A 21,828-nucleotide genomic window follows, 5' to 3' on the forward strand; every position below is an offset into this window, starting at 1 on the left:
TTTGGATGAAATTTTGCAGATCTCTAAAAGAGCCCAAAATATTCAACACTTAACACCTATTCTGTTAGTTTTCTTAATTTCTCAAAAAAGAAGATAGTCAAAGCATTAAAATATCTACTTGATCCAAGCTAGCAGCAAACTCAACACCTCCAGGGATTTAGTCCGAGGACCTCCGCGATCAATACACCGTGAAGTGATAGAACAAACACAATAAACTGTAAAATTTTTGCAAATGAAAGACACAATCGATTCTACCAGGCTCTTCTGCAGGACAATTCCCAAACGAAGGGTTTGTCCATGGGCACAAAGGGCGGTTGATGGATAGTCGCGATTGAGGCGCGAGACAATGTTTCGTCGACGCGACCAACCGGGGAAGTTTAATTGAATCCCGAGTTAGTCGCGGATGGGGATGGTACCTTGGCCATATCGGTGATGGTATTGGCATTGTCCATTAATTTTCGCTGATCCATCTTGACTTTCCTGAGTCTGAAAGTTTTCGTTACGCGTGAGGATGTTAATTGTCCCCGATTGTTGTCTCGGTTAATGGGTGTCAATCGAAAAGTCGTATAGCGACTTACGCGTAAATAGCCAAAAGAAATTTCCGCTGATGCGTTCGAACGCGTCCAGGATTGACGCGCTTCACCAGCCTGGTGTGCTTGTAAATTAGCCACGTCTCGCGCAGCACGTTCGCCGCGGCGTTTTTCAACTGAAACAGAATATCGGCAGGAGGATTAAACTTTCTGGGGCTGATGCTCCAGTATCGACACAGTTCGAACTTGGACCCGGTTGCTTTCAAATCGTTATTGATTAAACTAATCATGTACTAAATCTCCTGTGCCCTTAGGTGCTACTAGTTTGCGTCTTGTATATACTTTTGTCTTGCGTTTTGTTTGTGCAGTCAATTCTTTAGTGCATAACAGTGGTGATTGAATCAGATAGTGTGCAGTAGTTTTCTTGTGGTTGCAGTGTTCGGAGAATCTATTTCGCTAATTTAGTGGCAGTAGTAGGGTTTGTTCAGCTCTTACCTGGTCCCTTTCCTCTATTACGTTAAACATCACTGAAAATTTATATATTTGCAACAATTTTGGCATTATTTTGTGGAACAATTGAAGGGTCGAGATGATTCAGGAATGAAAATACTTTTTTTTTTTTCTCAATCAGAGGGGATGGTAGATATTTCTTTAGAAGATTGAGAGAGAAAGGTTTTTCTGGGAACGATATACACTTCCTTTTTTCTGGATTTTCTTACCAATGGCTAATTCAAGTTCCGGAACTGCTGATAAGAATTCAATACCTTTAAATCGTGATAAAAGGAGTTCAATCCTGGAAACGTCCAGTAATCGGAAAATCGTTGAGAGGAGAGATCGAAAGCGCGTTTGTCTTGATGAAAAGTGAGTCTACGAACTCGGGAGTTGTCCCGGGAACAGAATAGCATACGCTTGCCACGTTTAAGCGACATTTCTACATATGCAATTAAACGATATGAAGTACATTTACAATTTAGATTACACGTTTAATTATGCGACACTAATCGCTGAAATCACGTTCCCAGTTCCCATATGCGCAATTCGCAACACGTGCGCTTAAAGCCGCTATCTCACGTGTATAATCTATGGCATAAAAATAAGTATACATCTGAAGTGTCTAAATAGAATTATTTTTTAATTGCAGGTAGCACGAGAAAGATATCTTATTCTCGATCACAAAAAAAGAATTTTAATCCTGACTTGCATTGTAGATTTCACACGTGGGAATGTAGCTTAAGGCACTTTTTCAGCTTACAATACATCTACACAATTTTTTTACATTTTTCCATTACTGTATACTCTTCAAATTCCCTAATTCTCTAATTCCTCAAATCTGAAATGTGACTTTACCTATGTCGATTGCTCACAGCTAAGTCCGCGAGGTTTATAAATATCGCAAGCTTCTACTTAATTCAGTAGCTCCAGTCTTCGATCCAGAAGTAGAGTCTGTCGTTCACATACCGTTTGTTAACTGTAACAAGTCTGAATACTTCATAGGCTCTCTAGACGAGTGCCTCTCCGCCAGTTAATCGACTCGAAATTTCCTCGAGACTCAAAAAGAAACCAAGAACACCCCATAACGCGAGGTTTGCATTAATCACACTTGGACTCGAATTTTCCAGGGAATCGAAAACGATTTTCTAGCTCGGTCGACAGGGTCCAGTGTCCCTTGCTGGTTCCAGTTTCTTTCCCTCATTTTTCATCCTTTTTTTCGACTGCCGAGCGAAAGGTTGATGCAGCCTTTGTCTCGTGAGATGCGATTCCCTAGTTCGAGGGTTGCTCTGGTCAGCCTCGGCCGCGATCGATCGCGACACTTGGGCCATCAGGAACGGATAAAAATGACAATGACGTATTGGACGACTCGGTCGTTTCGAGTCTGACGAGGAAATACGAGCGGCGCCTTTCTCTGGGAACGTGATGACGGTCAACGTTGAGTTTCCTCGAGCAGAGGACTGTTACAAATGAGTTTGATTAAAATCGATGGCTACTGGATCAAACGATACATATTTTGAACTATAATTTTTGTGGAAGGCACTGTCGTTCTTCGATTGCCGAAACGTTTAATGGCTCGAGGAATTTGATTGCCTGACCAAAGCGCTGTTTTACTACTCTGATCTCCGCTGTATAACTTTTCTGTTTAATTGGAAGCCTGAATCGACTGTTGAAACAATTTTTATACCACTGACTTCAAAGTAAGGTATATCAGCTTTTTATTAGAGCCGCCGTTTTATTGTAATTTATTAGAAACATTGATTTATCGAGGGACGAATTCAACTGCCTGCGAAAACCACTGCTTTACTACTGATCAGCACTGAATAGCTCAGTTCCTGAGGAACTCCGTTTCAAAATTCGCCTGATTGCTATTTTAACCTGATTTAATATACAATTTTTCTTAAACGTCGTATACTTATAACAAATAAACGCGACATAAGAACATTTCACGATTATGTCTCACAAAGAACATTTCACATATCAAGACACATCGTGCTGGTCACGTGAAAATACAAGTCTCGTGGGCTGCCCGTCAACTGTTGGCCACGTAAAAGCTACGGTGCTATCCTGCGAGGAAAAATGTCGCTATATTCCTTGAAGCTTGTTCTATAAGCTAAGTATTTTTTCAAAGACATTCCGCGAAAGGGTCCAACGAAAAAGATGCAAAAACCGAATATCAAGATTGAAGTTTCTACTGTAATAAAATGCATTCCACAAATTCTGCACTTTGTTCAACGTTCTAAAAATTTTGCAGACAGCCCAAAAAAATACAAGGACAATTTTCTTCTGCCAGAACGAAGCCTCGCTGCACTCTTGCGCGGCTGACAGTTGGTGGACAGTCCACGAAGGACTGCCATCGACAACCACGGTCACAGGAGCGGTAGCAGAACACGTACGTTGAAGGAAACGATCCTCGCAAGATGTACGAGCAGATGCGTCTTACCCTTTTCGTTAATTGCGTATCCATCATAAAGTTATGAACGTGCTTCTCCGCCCTTGTGAGCTCGAGCTTCCTGGAAACAACCGCCACCAGCAAGGCCGTGCATCCGGCTCCCTAAAAACACCGTGAAACGTACCTGTGAACTCGAAGCTGCTATCCGTTATACATTTAATTACGTGACTAGCAGCCGCATTAATTACGAACTAATTTAATTCAATCTTCAGAGTTTCCCTGCCGCTACAACGTCCGCCTGTAAACAAGAAACAGACTATGGTTGTCCATTGCGTGGCGCCCAGAGCTGTTCCTGTAGTTCGTGACAGTTTTGACCACTGAGTAATTTTGATTCACTGATTTCAGATTGATTTACCGAGAAATTATACTTAAACAGATTTTGATAGTGTTTAAAGTTTAGTGAATTTTATTTGAATTGCTTGAATTTGATTACTTAAATTTAATTGATTTTTTAAGATACATTCGAATGAGAGATATTCTTACTAGCCATACTTGAATTCTTTTCGAGTATTTTCTGGCTACTTCAATTCTTGACTTGGCTTCAATATTGTACTCAAACAGCTCTGGCCTGCACAGTCTGTTACAACAATAATTTCCTCACAGTTCGTTACATAACAAATTCCTTTTATCGCCAGCCATTGTCACTTTATTATCAAGTCACATTGTCACTTATAATCGAGAGCTGAATCGCGAGATCTGCCTCAGCCTCTTTTATTATCAGATTCATCCTCTCGAGCAACCCCTTCTGAATCGCTAAAAGCAACACTTTTTCATTTTCCAGTGAATTTACCGCGTTTCGAATAACGAGTTCTCCTCCCCAGACTACTTTGTCTCGATTACAGACTACTCTTTTCTAAATCGCAAACTAAAATTACATTCACGACGTGCCGCAGCATCTCGAGCAAACACTGTCTTCTGTATCGACCGCAATTACAACTAAAAATCTAATTAATCAACTACGAGAAGTGAGCTATCCTATTCGACTATTTTTCTATATTTTTCATTCGTTTGTATCTCTATACCATTTATCTACATTTTTTCTGAACTCGTGTACAAATTACACCAATGAGTTTCTAAGATCGTTCTCTCAGATGAGACGAGTATGAGGGCGACGAAAGCAAGTAGTTGCGAATACTGCTCGGCTTCTATGCCAGCGGGTGTCCTCATTAGCCAGAATTTCACGGAAAATTGGGCAGGAGGGTGACTAAATCGGCTAACGATTCACGGTTGCAACCCTTACATCGTCGAATCAGCGCAGAGTAGGCAGTAACAATAAGGAACCGGAGTATTCCCAATGGCGGGATTAAACTAGCGTTCGTGACGAAGCGTCTCTGTAAGTGCACCGTAATTCGATGGCATTGGTGCGCTCGCTAAACCCTAGTTTCGCAGTATTAAAGTTTACGCTGCTTCCGACTCGAGCACGTTTCCGTCTAACCTTTTTAGGGGCCGCTTGAATTTAATCGAAAAGGTAAATGTTTAAAGAGACGAAACTGTGTTCTGTTCCGATCTATAATTTCAGAGAAATGTTGGTAGAGTAATGGATTAGCTGGAAATTAGATGGAATATTCTTTTTTAGGAGGGCTCAAAGTTAATCCTCGTGAAGCACAAATTGAAGGTGCGTCTGTGGAATGTGGGACCTTCAGGGAAAATTTTTATTTAACCCCAAGAGGACTTTTGATCATTATTTTTTTTTAGACACTTCAGAAATTTTATTGCTTTATTTTGATTGCTTCTCAGTTCTGAGTATTGCAATTTTTCTGTTTATTAGGTAAGTCAGGCCTGCAGAGAATTTCAATTTCTCGCTATACTTTCGGAAGTGATTCAGAATTTGATGCTAGGCGTATGAAAGTGTACATCGAGTCGTCTTAGGGTTGAATAATCGTGCGTCGATTACCAACACGTCCTGTTGATGAACCTTCGCAATAGGAGCAAGCAAGGGACGCATACAAATCTCGGGCGAGGTTCCCCGAGTATTAAACTTTGAGTCTAGCCTTACCATTATTCCGGTGGAAACGGCTATACCTCGACCGCAGTACGTGTTGGGAACGATGTCGCCGAAACCGACGCTCAGAAATGTGATAGCAATGAGCCACATGGCATTAAGGAGATTCGCGTGCTCCTCGTCGTGGAACCTGGTGCCACAGAAGAGAAAACAGTGTGAAATATTAGGGAACGTTCAAGTGACGCTCACGAGCGAATTATCATATTTTCTACTGACTAACATTATCTTACTTAAACGCAGCCATTTGTATGCGACCTCGGCGTGAATGTTCGTACAAAAATTGTGCAATTCTAATTGTGCTGAAAATTCGACATTTTTATATATTCCAGGGATCTGGAAATCTTCTGAAAAATATTTTCTCTCCACTATTTTTGGAAGATGTACTTATCGTGATAATAATATAAGAATTTTAATATTACCATAAGGCAAGCTCGTCTGATAACATATGCTCCATTTTCACTTACAATACTCACTATTTTTCGCGTGTTGAGTTATTAAGAAATAATCTTCAAGGAAAATATTTATACGTCTCTGGAAGTACTTGTGTAACATTCTAGTTTGCCTTCCGAGAGATTATTTTAAAACTTTGCGAAGTAGTTCACAGTAGAATAAACGCGTCTGACCACAAACACTTTTCTTCTGCTTGCACTCCTTACAATGCTTAACATTGGCATTGCTTCGTAGATTATTACACAGAAAGTTACACAGGATAGCTACTGTTTCAGAAGAATAATTTTTGCATGTCTTCTAAGACATCAGTAAAAATTTTATAAATTACAATTATACATTACAAAAAAAATGAACCTTCTTCCAAATTTCGAAACCCACATCACCTCAGGGATCACCGAATCAATTCTAAAGCTTGTTACAGTAATGCTACTGTTTTCAATCACGAGGTCCTTTCTACCTGGCGATATTCATTATCGGAAATCGAGCATCAAAATAATGGGCACGGATTAATTCCCGTCGTTAAAACGAGAACGCACTAATGGGATCGCGTTACAGCAGATTCCTTTCAAGGTGATCCCTTTTACTGCCCATGAAAACTCCTAACTTCAACCGTTGATTGAATCTGTCAATTAAATCAGCTGGCCGCCTCCACCCCCGAAGACACTTCCGGTTCACCAATCCTCCGTCTTTAATCACCGCTGAAAGTAACTGTCACTCTTTTTAGCCTCGAATTCTCATTTTTTTAATTACCCTTGGGCATTAAATGTACGACTGGTTTAAAAGAAGACAGAACTGGGCGTACCACCCTCTTGGAGTAATTGGAATGATGATGACGACGGAAATGACGATAGTAAAATTTTTGGAAGCGAGCAGATAATGGTTGCCTCTCGTTAAATAAATTGGAAGAGAAAACGCGTGGGTCGTTATATTTTAAATAACCGTTTCAAATGAACAAACACGAATGTTCGACGATATTAATGCATTATGAAAATATAGTTTTATAATTATTGAAATGTGGAGAAGCGAATGTGGGATTTATTATTATTATCACGTTGGTTTGCGACTTTCTGTCTCTATAAATTATTACTGTAAAATTGCAATATTTCGAAAGATGATTGAGACTGCAATACACATGGTATATTAGAAGACAAATGTTGTTAGAAAATACGAGTACTGTGCACTGTTGGTTGGAAAGTTTGGAATATTTATTCAATAATACTCATTTGGTAATACTGTACAACAAAATATAATGAGAGCTAAATTAAGACAGTTATTTAATATTACATGAACTATACTCAACAAGGTAACATTTATTTTCCTTAATTTAGAAAATGACTCGAAACTTTCAGCCAGATACACAGTACAAAATCAGCAAAATCTGAAGCAATAATGTAATAATTATCCCTTTATCAGAGAATGACAGACTAACGACAGGGAAGCTAATTATGAAGTTTAATTAAGTTTCCAGGGGTTTCCTACGTTAAAGTGTCGTAGAAAGGCATTTCTGTACCATTGACTTTTGCCTTCAACTTAAATTCCTTATCGACTATTTAATTACGACAGAAACGATCGCAGAGTAGCCTCGAAGAAACAAGAAACTTCCTTTAGATGTTACTCAGAAAAGCGTATCGCCAATTGGAATTAAGAGTCGTCGAAAGAACACTCTTCGCGTTGTTCATAAAATACAGACGAGTAGTGGAATTGAAAAGAGTTATCTAGAACGAATTTTTTTTCGGTGAAAAACCTGAGAGCAGCCCATCGTCTGGCTCTTCGAGAGATAAGGAGACCATAATTTCTTCATTTTAGGAGAAGTCTCCCATAAATCGAACTCTGCACGAGAGACCTCGATCCCATCGATATCGGTCGTGTTATTTCAGCGGCGAAATTTACAGTGTCTTTCGAACTTTACTGCCACATCGGCAAAGATCAGGATAAAATACAGACTCGATCGCCGTTTTCCACCTACATTGACGAGGTAAGGAGCGACGGGGAGCATTTGCCTGCGAATCTGTGAACCTCTGAGGGTCTCAAACGGTTCCCCTGTGCTTCTCGTTCGTAGAAAGAGAGAGTGTATTGGCTCGCCTGTCGAGTCTAAAATTCTAATTCGGCGAGAACGCCAGGGGAGATAACCAGAAAGAGAAACTGAATAAGAGGATATACAGGGTTGAAAAAGGGCACTCGATTTTACGACTGTTCTGGGAGCGATAGCCTCTTTCTTATCAAAGAATTTCGAGAGGAAAAGAGGGGAACAAGAAAACGAAGGAAGGAGGTCGAAGAGGTCTTATTACTAAAGAAAATCTTGAAAAATATTATTTACAGTAGATAATGATTATGGACTCAGTAGCCAAGCAGGGAAAAAAAATTCCCCCATTAAAACTGAGCAAACAAAGAAAAGAAAATCACATTCTCATTTTTTAAAGAGCAAGCTCCCCTATTTTTCCCAGATCTCGACTCAGCAAAACGAACGTTTTAATAACCTTGGCTTCAAGGTAGACGAAGCTCTCCAACCCTGTAGCCTCCAATCGACTCGCTCCCTTTCCTCATAAATTCACAAGGATCCAACGAGAAATCAGGAAGTCCTTGCGCAGCTAGTGCGGGCTTTCGTCGAGCAGGCAAAGAACAGGAAGTCGACTCTGCACAATACAACCCCTGTAACTGATTGAAAATTCAACGGGCCCATTTTGACTCGAGGCAGCGGAACCACTGCGCGCGATCGACGTCTCATTTAAGGGAAGAAGACCGGAAGACGACCATTCATCGGGCAGGAAGAGGCCGAGAGAGGGAAACCACCATGGCTTCTCGTCGAGATCCGGTGGGAAAAGAAAGAATCTCGAGGATTCGTGGTTACTCGCGCGAGCAGAGCCTTCTATCGGCGAGATTGATCGCCTCTGTGCCTTCCACGATTCTCTAAACCGGTTGCACTATTTCCGAGAGAATTTAATTATACGCGAAACGGCAATCTCGCGCCGTAGTAAATCCTCTATTGCTCGTTTTAACAGCCCCCGATATTCGGCGCGGAGATTTATGCGTTTGTTCGGGGTGAAACATTTCCCGATGCTGCTAACGTGCTTGCGCATTTCGGAGGGTGGGTGTAAGAATAGAAAATATTTTGAATTCTAGCTGTAGAGGTTTCCAATGTGTCTCTAGTCCTTTAAGGTAGTTCTGTGTCATTATTAGTAGATTAAGGATTTTTATGCATTTTATATTTTTATTCTGTAAGTTTTTACACATTTCAAATTTTCATAAATTCATAAAAATTCGCGATCTAGTTATTAGCTTCGATAAATTGTACTAATACTTTTAATTTTTACTGATTGTGGGAATTTGGTAAATAGAAAAATTCACAGGTTTATACGTACATTACTGTGCATAAGTATTTGAACACTTTTATATTATTGGAAATGTATCAAATACGCTTTAAGTAGAATTCTGTAATATAGTTTTGACTACAGACTTAATTATACAAAATAATATTTGGTATTAGTTAATGTAAATAAAAAACTGTATTAAATCTTCAAATATTCAAGGAAGGAGCATTTTCACTCGGGAAATTCACTGAGCAAGTGGAAATGAGAATTATGTTACTAGAGAGCTTGTGTTTTGTAACCTGTATGTATACATATGTAGCGTTTTAGTTCTGCAAAAATAGGTGTGCCTAAGAGATACTACTCAAATATAGAACAACAATTCCTCGTAACATTTTATGATTTCTCATTCGAACACGGCACTGATCGTAATTCGATTTGACTGATTTAATACCAGAACTCATACTGCTTCCAGTAGAACTATACGATGACCAATAGATCATTCCTTACTTTAAAAATGTTTTCTAAAATATATTGTACAAAATTGCACTAAACATTTTTCCTGAGATTTGACTGTCCACTTGTTTTCCATTACCTCATTCTCGATGATTTCTGTGATTTTCTATTAAAACCAAGGTTGCCACACAAATCCCCTTCTCAGACATAGTAGGGCAAATTATTATGTGGGGGAAGAAATAATGCAAGTCCAACTATACACTCATTATTCATTTCCTCACTCTCAAATTTCCCCCATTGCATCCATCAGGGGAATTCCTGTGGCAACCCTGATTAAAACTACTGAATCAAATTCTCTAAAATTCAAAATCACCTGTTTTCTTTCTTACCTCTCGCATTGTCGTAACGTCCAGGATGCGATGATCCACAGCGAGACCATGAAGACTAGCAACACGGTGCCTGGGCAGATGGTCATCAGGGTCTTCAGTACGAACCTGGTGTTGAAGTTGATACGATTCAAGGCTCCGATGCTGCGCGACGAGGCGTCCGTGAAGAGTTTCGAGTGCAGCAGCATCACGCGGCAGATGAGGTAGAGTCTGAAGAACATCGGCAGCGACAGGGTGACGTCGTATGGCACCCATTTCGAGCCGAAGTCGCCGCCCTTGTTCGCCAGCTTGGTCGTCCACAGGAAGTAGTACTCACCCGGGATCGGGTGGATCGCGCAGATTACCAGTTCGAGCGAGATCTGCGCGATCCTCTGCCAGGTCATCGCGATCCGCCAATCGTCCGCGCAGTTATCGATCATGAACAACTGTCGACAGAGGTGACGGTTTATTATTGCAGTATTGGCGCCGATGGTCCGCTGGGTTACTAATACTATGGACACATTGACTTATGGACCGAAAGTAAAGCACAGTCTTTCACTGGGAGGAACTATATTTCAATCTGAAGGGGTATTAATCATGGACACCTAGGATCGTTGAAGATTAAAAAAGTGTGAAAGTAGGTTTATTAAAAGAGGAAGTAAATTATTTCGGTACGAAATAGAGATGTGATTTAGTTTTTAATTATTTACTTATTTCGTCTACGGGATAACTCATTAGTTCACAAGCATTTACAATGTGAAATTATTATATTCTGCGAAGGAATTCAACGAATACTTCTTTAAAGATGGGTCTATATTATATGTTATGTGACGAAGTTATATAACTTTTTTAAAAACAGAAAAGAGACATGTACAATATCTCTCTCTTCTGTTCTCTAAAATGTTATATAACTTTGTTATCTGAAGCTGGGTCTACACTACATTTTATATAACAAAGTTATATAACTTTTGGGAAACAGAAAAGAGACATATCTCCTTTCTATTTTCTAAAAAGTTATATAACTTTCTAATATAACATGTAGCTTAGACCCACTTTTAGGAATTGTATCTATATGCTTTTTGTGTTTTAATTCTCAAAGTGCTTATTAAAGGATCTATGTACGTTTAGGTATTTAGACATAATCGAAATGGTATTTTATTATTAGTTATCTGATCTTTGAGGCCACGTATTATTGTAATTTCTACCAATACCTTGAGTTTCCTTTTAGAAATGTAATACAGTATATTCTTGTAATGGGTGTCCATTAACAGCTGTAGCGAAAATATGAGACTCCTTAAGATCGGCTGGAGTAACTTAAGATCGGTGGATTTTTTGCGGGCGAGACATCATGGCACTGTTTGCCACCGATATATCCCCCCTGTCGCTGAGATGCAATCTGATATCCTTGAATAGGATTATTATAATACACCAGCGCCGCGGCATTGTAGTGAAAATGCGTGGCAAGCGTAGATAAGTTACATTATTTATACGCCCTCGCATCGCCATCGTTCCTCAAGCTTCCGTTTTTCTATCGTACCTCACGGCCACGTTACACCTTCTTTCATAGCCCTCATGACACACTGCTTGATAAAGTAAACACTAATGGTGTCACTTCAAGGATTTTCCAACGAAATAAAAAAGGACAAGATAGTCACACTTTAAAAGATTGACCTCAACTCAACTTTCACGAACAAATAAAAAAGGAACAGAAACAAAAACAGTAAAAAACTAATTACTATACCGCACGAGATTTTACAGTTTAAAAATAAAAAAAAAACGAATACTTTTTATTAAAGTGTGAAATAAAGAACCCTATTTAGTTAACGAAGATCCTTCTCTAAAACTACCACAAAATAAACGCGAATCCAAACGCCAGTCATCGTACAGGAAGCACAAGTTACTCGACCAAAGCGAAGGCTTTAAAAAACGAAACTCAGAGTGGTTAAAAACAACGAGCCACGTCGTGGCTCTAAAAAGTTCCTAAAATCGTTCAACGAAATCGGAGAGTCGATAACGGGGCAGTATCGCGTTAACAAACAGGAACGTGTTCATTCCTAAATCCGTAAGGGTGCAGGGGGGTTGGGTAGCTCGTAAAGTCCGCGAGGAATCGCTACTGGCGTTCGCGGTGCATCGACTCGTGTGTTTTACGAGAGATAATTCGTTAGAAGGAGAACATAGCATGGGATCGCGAAATCCCGAGATAGCTGCGCTTTATTGCATCCCCTGTATCGTATCGCCGATACGAATTACAACCGCAGCGAGAGGAGATCACAGAGGAGTCGAAAGAAGCAGTCGCTGGGAGTGAGATCGTATTTTCAGGATTTTTCGCGACTCGATTCTACGCTTGCCTTTCATAAACTGTTTGCAGTGGGCCTTTGCCCGAAAGCAACGTAAACTCTTTACTATCTTAAAGCCTTCTTGGGTTTTATCTTACAACTTCGTGAATACTTTTACGAAGGGTGTACTTTCGAGGGGACTCGAATTCTTCAGTTACTGCCGATAAAAGGGATTGGAGCGAGCGTGGAATCTCCTTGACTTTGTTTTTGAAGTGTAGATAGCTTTTCGTGTGGATCCTCCTTTTTTAAGGGTTTCGTGACTGGGGTAAGGTTAATTGAGAAGAGATACAAAAACAACTCTTTTCGATTTTTGTCTCTTTTTGGGAGAGTAGAATAATACTCTAGTATCTGTAATTCTTTTTCACTAGATTACAATAGATTGCAATTTCTGTTAACAAGATATTCATAGGACACATTTTATATTTCTGTTATTATATATTTTTGTATAAAGCTTGTTTTTAATATAAGCCTCTCAATTATTTTCTAAGATAGTGGCCTGTAAAAAATATAATTGTGAGATCAGTCTTTCTAGTGTACAAGTGAACTTATGATTCTGTTCTTAACTGCTTATAATAAATTTGTTTCCAAAGACAGAAAATATCGTCATCTACAAGTGATACAGAAAATGTCTTCTCCGTCGTAAGTTCTATGCAATCTGCATCGTGTCAGGGAGAAACGTCAAGCCCCACGATTATTCTAATTACGTGCTTGAAGTATTCGAGCAAAGACATCCACGGTATTCCAATATTCTGGATAATCGATACGGAGCGGCTTAAGAACTTCCAGAAGAATTCGAGCAACGTAACAACATCTTCAAGCACATGCTTCAATGCCAGCACAGAAAAAAGGAGAAGAAGAAAGAGAACAAAAGTCTCATTAAAATAATACAAATACACTCCCCAAAGATTTCTTACAGTCACACTGATCGTACGATTCCAGAACGAAGTAACTGTCCTCGCAGACAAATTTGCATTCTTGCAGTAATTCTAGCTCTCTATCGAAAAATCGTTCTTCCATAAATTGATACATTACTCAGTCCCCAGTGGCTCACAAAGGCACGATAAATTTTCGTGCGACGAACCGTGAGCCCCTCTCTCTTTTTCCGCCGCCACTATCGTTCTTAGTTCATTAAATGCCTCTCGTCGCCAATTAGCAACGATCAAGTTTCGAGACAATCTCCGTCTCGGAAGTTGATTAGGACGTTTGGAAGCCACCGAACAGAAAATGCTGAAATTCCACAACTTTTTCACGGGTTTGGTATGCACTTCAATCCTCTGATAGCGACGAAAACTCGGCCAGGGGAGACAGAGCGCTCCTCCCAATCGAAAATCAATGAATTCACCGACGACAGACAGGGACAACGATGCATCGCGTCGATCAACACGCAGCTGGTGGCCCCCGAGGACAATCCTTTCGTTTCAGCTGGCCAGGTGATTCTGGGGAATCTGCGCGCATGCAAATCGTTGATAAACGACAATCAACAGGTGCTGAAAGGTCAACGGGCTATTAGGCTCGAATCCAAGCGGTCGAGGCGAGAGCTGCGCTCTCTGGTGCTCGTTAACGAAATGCCTCTGCATCTTTCATTATTTAAAATTCAATTATTCAGCGTGGCGGGGATTGTGTTCCCTAGAAGAGTACGTGGAATTATGTTTCGGAATTTTATTGTGACACAGAAATTTAAGGTAAGACTATGGTGGTACAAACTAGATAACTGATAACTAGACTTCAGATTTTTATGCATTTATGAAAATCTGAAATGCGTAAAAAGTCAGAGACTGTATATAATATTCAAGAACACTGAACATGTGAGAAATTGAGTGCAAACTGTGGTATTTTAAAAACTAAAGCAAACTTTTATTTAGACTCCACTTTTTGAACAGTGTTTATAAAAACATGAATTTCCATAAAACTCTGCAGAGTATTGATAACTAAAGTACTGTTAAAACAGTCCCTTTTTTCTGTATCACATAGAATAATCGTGTCTTTTTAAAATAAATTTTTGTGAATAACTGAATCATATAGGAAATAAAGTTTCAACGAAAAGCATTGATATAAAATTGTATTCAATTTCAACCACAAAATGCCCTTTCCAGGCCATCGTACAAACTTTCCGTGGCAATAAAGATTCAGAAATTGGCTACTTTACATGAAAAACAATTCCCTCACCATAAAGTACCACCAAATGGTCCTCACATGTCGCCACGAATATTCTGAAAGTTTCCCATGATCCCGTTCAGAAGCGAGGACATCGTGGTCGAAGAGGACGAAAATGGCCCGTTATCAGCGTTAACGAAACACCTCGAGTGGTTCCCTAGTCGTTCGGTAACGATCCCAGCGTTCAGCGTATTGGAAAAACGATACGTGTCGTGCTCTCGCAGTTCTCGCTCGATTTCGTCCCAAGTCGCGTTATCGGACACCGTCTTCGACGTATTTCTCCTGGAAATGGGAGACGTCGACGGACACGGTGCGTCGCGGCGCGTCGACCGAGGAACGTTTCTCGATTTTATGCAGGCAGACGTCGCGCCAGGAACGACTCGGATACGTTATCCCGTGATAAGTCGATCGAGAGGAGTATTCCAGAGGGACAGGTTGGATCGTTGAATCCTGTGGCATATTCTGATGAAGAGACCGTTTCTGAGGCGAATCTGTTTTCCTGAGAATGGACGTGTATAACGGGGGATGAACGTGAAAAATCTTGAATGGAATTTTGATTGAATTTGTGGCCCCTGTTTCGGCTCTGTTCATTTGAATACTGAGTGGAAGCAGAGCTTGGAATAACGCGCGTGTCGAGAGTTTTGGGAGAGGTACTGTTTCGGGCTGATTATAGACGAACCACTTCTACTTAGAGGTTATTTTGTAGGATACTAGTAAGTGTATGCCACTTAATTTATTGAGTTGGGTTGTGTTTCCTTTAATTTGAATAAATTAGTTTACTTGTGAATAAATATTTAGTACTTATTATAATAATATTATACGTATACCGATCATAATTGTTATAAGTATTGTTACTTATATAATATTAATAGTAATAATAATTATATATAAGTAATAATATTTATTATAATAAGCATACTTATTTATTTCAGAGAAAGTGAATATGTATGAAATCTATGCATGGAGAGTTTAAAGGAGGTATTAATTCTAATACTGTTGGTTTGTGAGGCTTGCTTACACGCATTGGAATAGATTCCAGTTCGAATGTCATAAACATAGTAGTATAGTAAACATCGAATAAACAGGTACTTACTAGACCTATGAGTAGTATAATCACGAATATGGTCAGCCGTTCAGTAAACGTATTGTGTTCTAATGAATATTCTCGTTTAATCTACTAGATATTGCTCATATGTTCAGTGATTTTAGTAGCTTCTAAAAGTGAATTTCTGGAAGGTGAATGCGTAAGATGTTAGGGGAAAGTATCATTGCCACCTTTAGTGGTTCCTGATACACGTCTGACCACACACAACCTGTTTCCACTTTGAATTTTATAGAAGGATATAATAGTATAAACTCGAATATGATAGAGTATAGAGCATTGAGTAAGTAATGCAGCTTCACATATGGCCAGACATTAAGTAAGTAGTATAACCTCGTATATGATCTGACAGTAAGTACTTGTAATAGAATTTTAATGAACGTGAGCTATTCCTCAAGTTCATACAAATTCAACTAAATTCTAGAAACAAACCTTTGCAAGAAACCTACGCGTAGAAAGTTACAAACAGGTATATTCCTAATCCCATTGGTTCACATGTCGCGTCTGACCATACACGAATCTCTCTCCCTGCGTCTTCATATTTCGCTTCGTCGTCACGTTCTCGACACCTGAATCAATCTCTATACGATCTATGTGGTCCATAACAAAAACTGTATCACAGAATTCATCCTGTACCAGAGACGTAACAAGGTTACAAGAATTTCTCCAACAATGTTAACCCTATCCTACTTCTCTCTCTTCGATCACTGCAATTAACCCCTTCACCTACAATTTTCTTTCATAACGTCCTATCATAAACCACGTTCGCAGCCGACTTGAAACTGATGACTATCTCAAACTGCCAGCCACAAAGCTCCCATTAAAGAAACATAGATCCCTCACGCGATAGTGCGTGATCGGTTATCGTAGAATCAGCAGCGAAGATGTGAAAAGTTCATAAATCAGACTCGTTGAAATAGGTGAAGGAGTGGCGAGAAACTTTAAAGATAAACGAAATTCTCGCGCCTAGATCGCAGCTGGGCAAGCACAACGTAAAACACAGAAGCTGGAGTAGCCGAAAAGTCACAACTCCCAGGGATTACGACGCAAACCTTGTTCTCCTATGAATCTACACCGCTTCTAGATAAACCGACCTCGTTTATGCGACGACCGCGAGCAAATCGGCTTTCCTGCACGCGTTTCACTCGGCATTCCACTGTCTTTCGGCGGGGATTGCAGCTCGTACATCTCAACGTCCATCGAGCATTACGCTTAATTAAACGGGGAACGCTTAATCGTGACGCTGTAAAGGCAACCGTCGCGAAAGGATGCCGTGCGGTTGCTTAACCAAACCGAAACGCTCTGGACGAGGGATCGACCCGTGGCTGGCTTCTCTGTGGTTTCTTTTCACTGGGGGTATTTTCTCTAGTATACTGTTCAGAGAAATTTAACGATAATTTGTTTCTTGCAGCCCTGGAGTTTGGAGTAGAGCTGTAGGGTAAGTCTAGGGTGGGTTTAAATTACAGTGACTTACGAATTCGTCCATGTGTGTTTGGAACATTAATTAACTCTTTGATTGCTACGCGCCTGTGGGCTTTCGATGAATAATGAAACCTGTGCGCTGAATGCTTATAAACGCTGGTATATATGGTTAAGTAGAAAGAGTGTTGGGTTTCTGTGTCGAAGGAGGAGCAATGCTTGAAGAACTCGAGGGGTTAATTTCGGGTTAATTATATATATTTTGCTCAAAAAAAATGATGGCATACAAATATTTTGGCTAAAAATTGGCCAACTTTGGCTGATGATAACTCAGCGAAAAATCATTTCTATACCACGATTTTTTTTTTAAATTAAAGCTTGAAGTCTTAAATTTGAGATACTATGTCTGGATTTTAGATTCAGAGCATCTTTATTATTGTAACAACTTAAATGTAAGGAAATGTTTATCGTATTGAAAACTGCAAAGTTAGAGAGGTTACAAGGACTACTAAAAATTTTTTTTGGGAATATTATTTACAGGAGAATGAAATTTCAACTTCCCCCTTTAATTTAAAAAAAGAATCAAGTCGCTGCGATTTTTTTTCGCAAAGTTACAGTACTTCAAAGTAACCCCTGCAGTTTTGCATCACATTGGGTAGCGTCAACGCAAGACAAAGATGCAGAGGTTACTTTGAGGTGCTGTAACTTCGCGAAAAAAAATCGCAGCGACTTGAATCTTTTTTTAAATTATAGGGGAAGGATCGAATATTACGCTCCTGTAAACAGCATTTCCAAAAAAAATTTTGGCAAGTCTATGTATCTTGTCAAACTATGCGATTTTCAATATGAAACACACGGCGTCGGATTTAGGGAGTTACAGTAGCAGGAGTACACTAAACTTAAAATCTAGTAATAGTATCTTACAGCTAAGACTTCAAGCTTGAATTTATAAAAAAGATCATGATCCTACGATGATTTCTCGTGGAATTATCGTGAGTTAAAGTTGACCAATTTTTGCCCAAAATTTTTCTATGCCATAAAATTTTTTTTGAGCAGTGTAGTTTATTTTTCGGTGCTATGTTCAATTGTTGGGAACGGTAAAATATCTTTGTAACATGAATAGCTGAATTTTGCAGCTCTTTTTGGAAGAAAGTAGTGCGCTGTACGCAGACTGTTCGTAACAGTTTGATATACGAGTATGAAATTTTGTGAATATTGCTCTCTCTGAAATATTTCTCTAAACGCAGTTGTTTGCTCGATTTACTTCAATTTTTATAACTTTAATTATCCAAGCACGAAAAATGAAGCAAATGGAACAGAAAGTTATACTATTGATCCTGTTTCAAAAGAAATTTTGTTGTCATCTTTGTAAGGGTTTGATTTAAATCGTATTCACTCAAGCGAAATACATATCTTATTACACAGTGTTGAAAATCAGTAAAATTCACCACCCTTCGCAACAGCTTCTTACATAAACTTTGAGCAGCATAAGAAGTGTCAAATGGAAAAATGTTTACTGTCCACGGAGTTTGGCTTTGAATAAGGCAAAAGCAAGCCAAGTTCGCCAGAACGAGAGGTTACGATCGAATAATCGAAGTATACTTATCATATCGTTCGAGTCGCGTTCGAGACAGTCATGAGAACTGTGTCACGGTCATTTCTGCAATTTCAGATCATATAACACAACGGGATTGGATATTATTCAATTTTACGCTTTCGAGAAAGAAACGTTTGTTAGCCACTTTGGAAATCTTTTTAATATTTTCGTGTGTCTCACAGTTGATACTATTATGAAATATTAATTATTTGATATAAGGAGGCGTGAAAATTTGAAAATTCGAAGATTTAAAAATATTCAAACATCTACCTATTCAAATTTTCACTTTTTTAGGTTCTCAAATTTTCAAATGTGAGAATTTTCAAGCACAGATACTCAAGAATGAAGCAGTTAATTGGTAAAATTTTATATAGAAATGTAGGATTAGGTAATGTTGCACTCATTTTGACAGTTTCTACAGACAGTTAACGACATATTAAAAAATGATCTTCACAATTAGAAAACTCTCTTCCCAGGCATAAATTCCAGGTTTAATCTTTATCTCCTCACCCCTAATCCCCGAACACACTGAAATTAAATTCGAGTTTCAAAGGCATACAATCACATCACAGTCATTAAAATTTGTAACGCCAACATTGCTCCGCGGTTCCCAACGCTCCGTTTCAAGGGATTAGTCATGTTATACCGTCCAAGAACGAGTTACAGTTCTGAATCAGTTTATGACCGACGCTTATGCAAACTCAGTAAGCCAAACACTGTGCACGCGGCCCGTGGCTCGTGCCATCGAATACACTATAAGTTTCTTCATTCTACACGGAGCGTGACGAATTCACATGCATCGAAAAGAGAAAAACGCTTGCTTTCAGCTCGTTACGCGCAAGGATGCAGCACTAAAAGGATGGAGTAAATCGATCGCGAAAAATGCCATCGCTTTGGCTCCATCAAACTCTGTGGGGCCTTGTCCTCGTTTTAGGGAGCAACTCTCGTTGGATGATCTTTTGCGCAATTTTTTTTATCTGTTTCTGTAAAGTCAAGTACTTTAATTTCACATTTCTACATCCTTGTATTATTTAACTTTCTTATTTAACTTTTAGCACCGTTCTATGTTCACATTCGCAATTTCCTTGAATTTGGTTTCGGGTTATTCATATCGGCGACTGTTAAGGGGTTGTTAACTTTATGGCTGTCCCCTGTGTAAGCGTCGTATGAACGTGATAACGATTGTGCGATCGCCTTTGTTTGCATGCGAGCCTGGGCCATTCTTTCTCGCGGGGGAGGTGTTACTTCCTTGCGATGGGAGATATGAAAGCGTTTGCGACAGATAACAGGTGCTGGAAGAGGTAGTCGTGAAAAATATCGATGTGCCTCGCTGGGGGCAGGTTTCGAGATAAAAGGGCGCTAAGTGGCATGGAATATTCAATGGATACTTGCTGAGGACGCTGAAGAGATTCAGGAGAATCTATCCTTGTTTAACATATTTGAATTTTACGTAAGTACCTCGAGAAGACTGTAGCTAATCACGTTTCTGTAATTTTAGTTATAAGTAGTTATGATAATTCATGCTTTAGCAAAAAAAAAAATAGGCTAATACTTCTTTTTTTTAATTCGAAAATTTATCGATGATACAAATATTAGACAGTGACTCAAATACTGACTATTCTTCCAATGAGGATAGTTATTGCATGATTCGGATATGTTAATTTTACTTTCCCTGTACAATATTTTACAATTAATTTCTCTCTCTATTACACGCTGTGACGGCCGAAAAATTCATTTCCATTTGAATAAATTGAATTATAGCTAACTGGTCGGCCGTAACATAAGGAGCGATATTAATAATGGTAATCGGGCAGCTTGCTTTCGCGTTACAATTTTTCATCGTCTGATCTCTGATCAGCGCGGTGCTGTAGCAATCGTAAACGATGGGGCACGGTTTTAATTGGAATGGGTGCTCGGTGAACACCGTGCACGAGAATAATACACAATTTGCGTTTCTGCTGTACAGAGCTCTCGTCAATATTTACTGTGCAGAGAAATCGTACACATCGAGCCGTGCACGGAAATTAGCGGCAAAATTAAATCAGTCGTGGAGGGCTTGATCACCTGGATGAACGCTGGCGTCAAATTTCTATTCCTGATAGGTTTACACGTGAAACGGTATCAAATAGTTGTTTCGAAGCTGTGAGGTTTCGTGGGCGACGAGGGGTGAAATGATGGGGTGGCTTCGTTCAGTGGTTCTGGGATTAATTACGTTTATTGTAAGTAGAGTGTTCCTGGAGAACTGTGCGTGCGGAGAAACCCTTTAGGCTTAAGTATCGTATAGGGTACACAACAGGTGTCAGGAATTTATAGGGGTGGCTCCATCGTGTATGCTAAAAGAAGAGAAAGATAGCTTATAGCACTGTTTGATTTATGAGGACTTATATCACAGTCTGACTTGTTAGGAGCTATATTATTGTCTGGCTTATACGGAATTATACTACTGCCTGACTTATACGTGCGTATACTATTGTGTGACATATATGGACCTATACTACTGTCTGGTTTATACGAACATATATTACAGTCTGATTTATACGGATCTATACTACTGCCTGACTTACAGGGACATATACTGATGCCTAACTTATACCAATCTATGCTACTGTCTGACTTACAGGGACATATGCTACTGGCCTTACTTATAGGGGCATACATTACTGTCTGACTTAAACGGACCTATACCACTGGCAGGTCAGATAAAACAGAAGCAAAACCGAGATTCTATTGCTTAATAATAGGTTATTATTTGTCATACAAACTTTTCATACAAATATGGATCTCTAGTGGCTCACGACTTTTTGATTTCCATTTTATTGCAATGTGTCCTACAGAATCACCTTTTAAAATTTTGATTACACGTCATTGAACACCCGTCAACATTTTCACATTATATTTTATTTCAAATGGGCGAAATCGTACCGGAGTACATGCATTGCAATTGTACTTGCATCGTTTAACACAGTTCATGTCCCCGTACTGATTAAAACGCAATTAAAGCTGCTGTACGATTCAATCGGCGTGGCATTTTGGAAGACAGACGATCGTGTTTATCGGCGAATGGGAAGTTTCTCTCTCCATTGGAAACAGGGCTTTACTCGGAAATAATAACCACGGGAATTGCGTTACAGGATAAATCGTTTATCCTCGGCCGCGGATTAATAGCGATCA

At 39.4% G+C, this 21,828-nt stretch overlaps 1 protein-coding gene across 1 annotated transcript in view; it reads right to left on the reverse strand.

Annotated features, from left to right (window-relative positions):
• The window catches only part of Sk (small conductance calcium-activated potassium channel), a 189,053-nt gene that overhangs the window by 904 nt on the left and 166,321 nt on the right, over positions 1-21,828 (reverse strand). The window contains exons 7-11 of the mRNA XM_076387233.1: positions 10,074-10,495; positions 5,468-5,603; positions 3,463-3,573; positions 579-706; positions 417-486 (exon numbers count right to left, since the gene is read on the reverse strand). Coding sequence (XP_076243348.1) covers positions 417-486; positions 579-706; positions 3,463-3,573; positions 5,468-5,603; positions 10,074-10,495 — 867 coding nt within the window. The remainder of the gene's footprint in view (positions 1-416; positions 487-578; positions 707-3,462; positions 3,574-5,467; positions 5,604-10,073; positions 10,496-21,828) is intronic.

This window comes from Calliopsis andreniformis, chromosome 10 (genome assembly GCF_051401765.1).
Source record: "Calliopsis andreniformis isolate RMS-2024a chromosome 10, iyCalAndr_principal, whole genome shotgun sequence".
NCBI lineage: Eukaryota > Metazoa > Arthropoda > Insecta > Hymenoptera > Andrenidae > Calliopsis > Calliopsis andreniformis.